The sequence below is a fragment of the Salvelinus sp. IW2-2015 genome, unplaced genomic scaffold (assembly GCF_002910315.2).
Source record: "Salvelinus sp. IW2-2015 unplaced genomic scaffold, ASM291031v2 Un_scaffold4161, whole genome shotgun sequence".
Lineage (NCBI taxonomy): Eukaryota > Metazoa > Chordata > Actinopteri > Salmoniformes > Salmonidae > Salvelinus > Salvelinus sp. IW2-2015.
In genome coordinates this window covers 781-9,367 of record NW_019945432.1, presented here as the reverse complement: position 1 = coordinate 9,367, position 8,587 = coordinate 781, and the positions used below count along the sequence as shown (strand labels likewise).

General features: G+C 42.1%; 1 protein-coding gene and 1 pseudogene across 1 annotated transcript; both read right to left on the bottom strand.

Moving 5' to 3' along the window:
• Positions 1 to 2: 2 nt before the first annotated feature.
• On the bottom strand, positions 3 to 3,226 carry LOC139026231 (transforming growth factor beta activator LRRC33-like; annotated as a pseudogene).
• A 270-nt stretch (positions 3,227 to 3,496) lies between these two features.
• Positions 3,497 to 6,371, bottom strand: LOC112076958 (tumor necrosis factor ligand superfamily member 13B-like). Its single transcript, XM_024143583.2, has 2 exons — positions 6,132 to 6,371; positions 3,497 to 3,754 (listed from the first exon to the last, which is right to left on the bottom strand). Exons 1-2 carry the CDS (start codon positions 6,238 to 6,240, stop codon positions 3,594 to 3,596), a joined length of 270 nt encoding a protein of 89 aa, XP_023999351.1. The 5' UTR covers positions 6,241 to 6,371; the 3' UTR covers positions 3,497 to 3,593.
• Positions 6,372 to 8,587: the final 2,216 nt, after the last annotated feature.

Genomic DNA, 8,587 nt, shown 5'->3' with positions numbered 1-8,587 from the left:
AGGAAGAAGGTGGAGAGTTGTCGAAGACCGTTGTTCTGCAGGTCGAAGTAGCGTAGGGACGGAAAGGTCAAGGAAGTCGGTGTAGCCTCCATCATGGCCGCTGCCACCTTCGTTGTGTTATAGCTGATGTCCTGTAGACAGTTCTTGCTGAGGTTCAGCGTCACCAAAGACGTCAGATGGCTCAGAGTCTCCACAGGTAAAGACCTGAAGTGGTTAACTACTGAGGTCCATGTAAACTAACGGCATCAGTTTCAAGTTAGAGTATATGTTGCTGTTGGATCATTTACCTCATCTTCACTTGTTAGTTCTCTGTACAGAGAGTCTGCCTCTGATATTAGGGTGTCTGTCTCTAAGGTCCCCACCATGTTGCTCTGTAGTGGAGGTATCTCAACCGGTTGGTCTTGGGGACCATGGGAAATAGAGGAGGTTGTTGAAGCTCAGATCTAAGAATCTCCAGCTCGTATGGATGACCGTCCTCACGGGTGACAAAGAACTCTATGGAATTCCTGCTAAGATTCAAGAGTTTCACCTGATGGAGTTTAAATCACAGATGTAGACTAGATTATTTCTGGCTAAATTTAAGATCTTGAGTTTCTTCAACGGTTCAAACGTTCCTCCTCTATTGCCGTGATCAGATTGTTCTCGATGCGAATGCTCGTCACGCTCAGGCTCTCTGCAAACAGCTTGGGCGTGAGTCGCGTCAAACCGTTGCCCGTGAGATCTAGCGTTCTAGAATTGATTTGTCACGAAGGTAAAGTTTCCGCCGCGTCATCATCCAGACCGTTCATAGAGATATCCAACCTCCTCAGTCTGTGGAGAGACCAAGAGCTCGGCTGTTACTGTCCACATTGTGACTCAAATGCATTCCTGGCCAAGTTCAGCTCTTGAAGCTGGGCCACATCTCTGAAAGCCCCTTCAGATATGATCTCCAGCTGGTTGTAGCTGAGGTCCAGACTCCAGTAGGGATGGGAGACCCAGACTCTGGCTGTTTATATGTCTTATAACGTTGTTGGACAGATCCAGCTCCCTCAGCCTCACGTCCAGCCCCTCAGGAACAGATGATAGGTTCCTGAATCGCCAGGAAGTCGTCTCCTTGAAACGAGAAAGATGAGAGAAACTACAACGCTTTTAAACACCGTCTATAAAGGGTTTTGATGTCAGAAATAAAATGAAGCAGAAATATAAAGGGTTTGATGTATGAAATAAAATGAAGCAGAAATGTACTATCCATCGTCAAAATAACGTCTGTTTGACACGCTATTTCAGCAAACCAAAAGCTTCCAGTGACCAAAACCTGTCACTCAATAGTTGAATTCCATAGATGTAAATCAGCCTAAGAAGCCATGACAGTACAGTGTTACTGAGCTCTGTATTCAGATGTGTCAGAGGTGAGACCAACTGGTTTAAACACTGGTCTCCGCCTGCCACCAGAACATGTTATTCCTCTGAGTTAAACCCTTCACATTAACTCTTAAAGCTAACACAAGTGTTCAGGTCTCAGGCAAGGTTACTCATCATGGTGAGAATGGTTAAATTGAATCGGATTTTCTCCAGCCTACCTGTTGGTCATCATGTATCCTTCCAGTCACAGACTGTATGAGACTGTGAGCCAGAGAGCAGTACAGCAGTAGGATAGCAGTAGCACTAAGCTGAATGTTGTCGCTGTAGGTCTGATCATTCTCCTGTCTCTGTCCTGACGACACGACACTGGGCTACATCAGTCCTCAAACACCCCTCTCTGCCATTTATAGCTGACGGTCATAAAAAAAAAAACAGAGACGAAAAAGGCTGTGGACACCAGATACGCTTTGTGGACCTTCTGTTTACTCAACCAACTCATTACTCATGACACGCTGTTACACCACAGAGATACATATCCACAAGTCTGGAGACGGACAGAAATTACACATCTTATTATTGACACGTTTGTTATTAGTTTATAAAAAATAAGCTCTTTTATAGAATATAATTTTTTTTAATACAATAAAATGGGCTGTGGCATTCAAAATAACCATAAAACATGTCATTATTTAGACACGTGACATGTTTGATAATCACAATTATTGTGTCATTAGATTAGATATTATGTCAACCGGTCTGGAAAGTCTGTCCTCTGGCCAGGTATATTTATCCTGTGTTTGTTCCTGCTGTCGTCCTGGGAAAAACAGAAACCTTTCCGAAATAGAAAGAGAGAGTGGAAATAAACGAGAGGAGAGTGGGAGGAAGGAAATCCTGAAAGGTATCAACACACACACACAGAAATACTCTGTGATGACAGAACACACACAACACACACAACACACACACACACACACACACACACACACACACACACACACACACACAACACACACACACACACACACACACACACACAGAGAAAAAACCCTGTTGATTGAGTAATGCATAGCACACAACCAACCAGGTGGATCAGGACTGCCCAGAATACTTTATTACATTTGAACTATTGACACATACGGACACCAAGCATTTAACGTACGCTGGACATCACCCATACTCAGCACAACAGCATTCAAGGTCTATTTCATATTGTCAGATTATTCAGATTAAAATAGTTTAGAAAAATAATATTTCTGCTCCCAGCCGTCTTCCACTCTCTGTGGATGAAACTCTCTGTGGATGAAACTCTCTGTGGATGAAACTCTCCGTGGATGAAACTCTCCGTGGATGAAACTCTCTGTGGATGAAACTCTCCGTGGATGAAACTCTCTGTGGATGAAACTCTCTGTGGATGAAACTCCCCGTGGATGAAACTCTCTGTGGATGAAACTCTCTGTGGATGAAACTCTCCGTGGATGAAACTCTCTGTGGATGAAACTCTCTGTGGATGAAACTCCCCGTGGATGAAACTCTGTGGATGAAACTCTCTGTGGATGAACTCTCTGTGGATGAAACTCCCCGTGGATGAAACTCTGTGGATGAAACTCTCTGTGGATGAAACTCCCTGTGGATGAAACTCTGTGTAAATAAAGCTGTGGAGTTGTTACAACAGCTCTGTAATAAGACCTCATCCCGTAAGAGGAGGACATCCACTAGAGACCTCATCCTGTAAGAGGAGGACATCATCCTGTCAGAGGAGGACATCCACTAGGGACATCATCCTGTAAGAGGAGGACATCATCCTGTCAGAGGAGGACATCATCCTGTCAGAGGAGGACATCATCCTGTCAGAGGAGGACATCATCCTGTCAGAGGAGGACATCATCCTGTAAGAGAGGACATCATCCTGTCAGAGGAGGACATCATCCTGTCAGAGGAGGACATCCACAAAAAAAAGCATAGTCCTGCTCATGGCATCAAGTCCCACACCTCCTGCTGGTGACTTCTGTCTCCTGGGGGTCAGTTCAGCCGTATGATGCTGCTGGTGACTTCTGTCTCCTGGGGGTCAGTTCAGCCGTATGATGCTGCTGGTGACTTCTGTCTCCTGGGGGTCAGTTCCAGCCGTATGATGCTGCTGTGGTGACTTCTGTCTCCTGGGGGTCAGTTCAGCCGTATGATGCTGCTGGTGACTTCTGTCTCCTGGGGGTCAGTTCAGCCGTATGATGCTGCTGGTGACTTCTGTCTCCTGGGGGTCAGTTCAGCCGTATGATGCTGCTGGTGACTTCTGTCTCCTGGGGGCAGTTCAGCCGTATGATGCCAAAGAAGGTTGAGTCTGCGTCCATGGAGACCTGAGCTTGGGGTCGATCTGGGATCACCAGCTCCAGCTCGTCTTCTTTCTCCAGCTTCACCATGCCTGAGACAGGACAGACAGTCATACACAAGAGGACCTCATAGAGACACTGTACACAGAGTGGCATGGAAGTAGCTCTGCAGGACAGCACAGCCCCAGAAGTGACTCTTCGTACCAACTGTATTCAAGAATTTGCTATGTGTTGTCTTAGGAATTCAACACTCTCTGTGTTGGTCTCACCAACCCCCATTGGCTCACCTCTGAGAAGCAGAGGTTACATCCTGTAAGTCTGATATCTGACTGGAAGTTAACTTTACAGTAATACTATTGGTCAACAACTCAGATGCTTAAAAAAAGGGTCTAAGATTCATTGTTCTTTCTCTTATGTGTTCCTGACCTGCTGTGGGGAGATTCTCTCCCTCTCCACCCCATTACTGTAACTATAGTGTTCTATACTGTAACTATAGTGTTCTATACTGTAACTATAGTGTTCTATTACTGTAACTATAGTGTTTCTGTTACTGTAACTATAGTGTTCTGTTACTGTAGTTATAGTGTTCTATTACTGTAACTACAGTGTTCTATTACTGTAACTAGTGTTCTGTTACTGTACCTACAGTGTTTTGTACTGTAACTACAGTGTTCTATTACTGTAACTATAGTGTTCTATTACTGTAACTATAGTGTTATATTACTGTAACTATGTGTTATATTACTGTAACTATAGTGTTCTATTACTGTAACTATAGTGTTATATACTGTAACTATAGTGTTCTGTTACTGTAACTACAGTGTTCTGTTACTGTAACTACAGTGTTATATTACTGTAACTATAGTGGTTCTGTTACTGTAACTACAGTGTTCTGTTACTGTAACTACAGTGTTATATTACTGTAACTACAGTGTTCTGTTACTGTAACTACAGTGTTCTGTTACTGTAACTACAGTGTTATATTACTGTAACTATAGTGTTCTGTTACTGTAACTACAGTGTTCTATTACTGTAACTATAGTGTTCTATTACTGTAACTATAGTGTTCTATTACTGTAACTATAGTGTTCTATTACTGTAACTATAGTGTTATATTACTGTAACTATAGTGTTCTGTTACTGTAACTATAGTGTTCTGTTACTGTAGTTATAGTGTTCTATTACTGTAACTATAGTGTTCTATTACTGTAACTATAGTGTTCTATTACTGTAACTATAGTGTTCTGTTACTGTATCTGTAGTGTTCTATTACTGTAACTCAACTACAGTGTTCTGTTACTGTAACTATAGTGTTCTGTTACTGTAACTATAGTGTTCTGTTACTGTAACTATAGTGTTCTGTTACTGTAACTATAGTGTTCTGTTACTGTACTATAGTGTTCTGTTACTGTAACTATAGTGTTCTGTATGTAACTATAGTGTTCTGTTACTGTAACTATAGTGTTCTATTACTGTAACTCAACTATAGTGTTATATTACTGTAACTATAGTGTTATATTACTGTAACTCAACTATATGTGTTATATTTACTGTAACTATAGTGTTATATACTGTACCTATAGTGTTCTATTACTGTAACTACAGTGTTCTGTTACTGTAACTATAGTGTTCTATTACTGTAACTATAGTGTTCTATTACTGTAACTATAGTGTTCTATTACTGTAACTATAGTGTCTATTACTGTAACTACAGTGTTCTGTTACTGTAACTATAGTGTTCTATTACTGTAACTATAGTGTTATATTACTGTAACTATAGTGTTCTATTACGTAACTATATGTTCTATTACTGTAACTATAGGTTATATTACTGTAACTATAGTGTTCTATTACTGTAACTATAGTGTATATTACTGTAACATAGTGTTCTATTACTGTACTATAGTGTTCTATTCTGTAACTATAGTGTTCTATTACTGTAACTATATGTTCTATTACTGTAACTATAGTGTTCTATTACTGTAACTATAGTGTTCTATTACTGTAACTATAGTGTTATATTACTGTAACTATAGTGTTCTATTACTGTAACTATAGTGTTCTATTACTGTAACTATAGTGTTCTGTTACTGTAACTATACTGTTATATTACTCTAACTCAACTATAGTGTTCTATTACTGTAACTATAGTGTTCTATTACTGTAACTATACTGTTATAAGTGTTATATTACTGTAACTCAACTATAGTGTTATATTACTGTAACTATAGTGTTATATTACTGTAAYTCCACCCTAGTCTCTTGCTTATTTTCTTTATGTAGTCAGATCAACATTTTAATATGCTAATTGCTTAGTCTCATTACGAGTCACGTGAGGTATTTATAGTATCATACATGATAAATATTACTGTCCACTACAACTCAGCTCCCATTTCCACAACGTTAATGGAAGTACCACCAAAGGGTATCCCACTAGTGGAAACACCACAGGTGTTGTGTTGGGTTCACCTCCAGTGTAGCAGGTATTGGCACAGTTGGTCTGGGGCATCTCCTGTAGACAGCGGAGCAGCTCTGTGGATCTCTGACCGGTTCCTCGACTACGCACTATGTGACCCATGATGGTGCCTGGACTCTGGAACAACACCTGGGAAACAACAGGACGAACCACGTAGTCATCGTCATGTAGTACACTGGATGACAGGGTTCCGACCCAGGTCTCCTGTGTCCCAGATTAGCCTGCTGAGCCAAACGCCTAGGGCCTCAAGCAAGGTTAGCATGGTGACCGAATCGTTCACAAACATTGGCACATTCTAAGATCCCATGACAGTATCGGTCATGTGTTTTCAGACCCTCCCTTGGTCGTATTCTCGTGGGGCAGAAATCTCAGAGATCAATTGGTTAACTCTGATTAACCACCCCAAGATATCCCTGCACAACGTCTATTTACACCCCTACTGGATGGAAACTACAAGTGTAATGGCTGTGCTCAATGCAATGGCACTTATAAATGTAGATCTTTCAAACTCCCCCAAACAGGGAAACAGATCCCAATCAAAGATGTTATCACGTGCTCCACTAAGGCAGTTATTTATCATATAACTTGTCCTTGGGRTAAAAATTATGTGGGTAAAACAAAGCGTGAATTAAAAGTACGTATCTCGGAGCATCGTAGCACCATTAGGTGCAGGAACTCGACKTACCCAGTTGCGGCCCACTTTYTGGAAKCAAACCACTCGATTCGTCCCTACGTTATATTGGCATCGAACACGTCACCCTCCCTAGGAGAAGGGGTGACCTCGACAATTAAAACGAGAGGCTGCCTGGATCTTTAATTTAAAGACCCTTAAGCTCCGGGGTCAGAAAATGTTAGGGTGCATCCCAAATGCCTATAGGCCCTGAGCAAAAGTAGTGTGCTAAAGAGTGAATAGAGTTCCATTGGGAAGTGGGCCATTATGAAGTGTGACTACACCCTGTCAGGACACATCTCTAAGTCTAACCATGCTGTACCATGCTTTACTATTAGTATCAACATTGACTGTGTTTTTTAGCTTCGTCCTCGTATACAAAGTAACAGTTCTAGAAGATGACATCAGCAAACTCAGAGGAGATATTTCAAACCTAAAGCCACATTCTAACGAATCCACAGATGGGATGAGAACGGGTATGTCCAGAACATGGGAGGTATTGATTTTTAAATTCTTATATGGGTATCAGTTACTCCACAGTCTTATGTTCTAAGGATAGCTTGCACAAGACTAACGTGTGGATAACATAGGATCATTTACTCCACTGTTGTTTAAAAGCTCTGAGGAACATAATGTTAATTGCACTGTCTTATGTTCTGAGGATGACATGTATAAAAGGGAGATCTTTTTTATTTGCCTTCTGTTTCCTGTCAGAGATCAAAGCAAGCAGCTTCCCTAAATTCACAGCAACAGAGACAGACAGAGAAAGACTCTCAGACTCTGTGTTCGTCAACAGCATCCTCTCAGACTCTGGGTTCACCAACTGCGTCCTCTCTGAGAATGAACAGGAGCCGGCAGGCTGCAGTGGAGGTACACTAGGTATGAGTTAGTGTCATTGAGCATTTAGGTCTTTGAGGACGGTTCATGTTTTTATGCCACCTTAAGTAACTCACTCCCTTTTCTGTCAGTAGTACAGCAGTCGTTTCTGCAGCTGTCAGCCAACACAAAGGAACAGCCGTTTGTTAGAGGTAAATACTTTACTCATTTTAATTTTTGTTTCAATCTCCATCACAAGCTTAAACGTGTTCTAACAACCTTAACAAAACAACGAACCAAGGAGTTAGGATCTTCTTGTGTAACAGCTGATTGTGTTGGGTTGTTGGTCGCTGGTTCATGTCCCAGATGGGGCTCCCCCCCCGCGGGCTCCCCCCCCCCCTCCAAATTTGCGATTTATGTTATTTTTCTTCCCCAGGAAATGTGACGGTGATTCCTTGGACAGTGCCTTGCATCAAGGGGAGGCCATCTCTTCCACTGGAGACAGAATCATCATCCAACAAGAAGGCCTCTTCATAGTGTTTGGTCAGGTATACTGTCAGAGATACCAGCCTTGTCTTGCATATCAATGTACTTCATGGTTTATGCGGCAAATGTAAGAGAGATGGTTCGGTCACCATGCTAACTTTGCTTGAGACCCTGTGCTTGGGAGATGGTTCGGTCACCATGCTAACTTTGCTTGAGGTTCTGGACTTTGGAGAGATGGTTCGGTCACCATGCTAACTTTGCTTGAGGCCTTAGGCTTGGGAGATGGTTCGGTCACTATGCTAACCTTGCTTGAGGCCCTGGGCTTGGGAGATGGTTCGGTCACCATGCTAACTTTGCTTGAGACCCTGGGCTTGGGAGATGGTTCGGTCACCATGCTAATCTAGAGGTGATAGAAACGCACACTAGGTGAGGTGCTGGCTAGCGGAGTAGAACACCTGTTTAGGAGAGGTGCTGGCT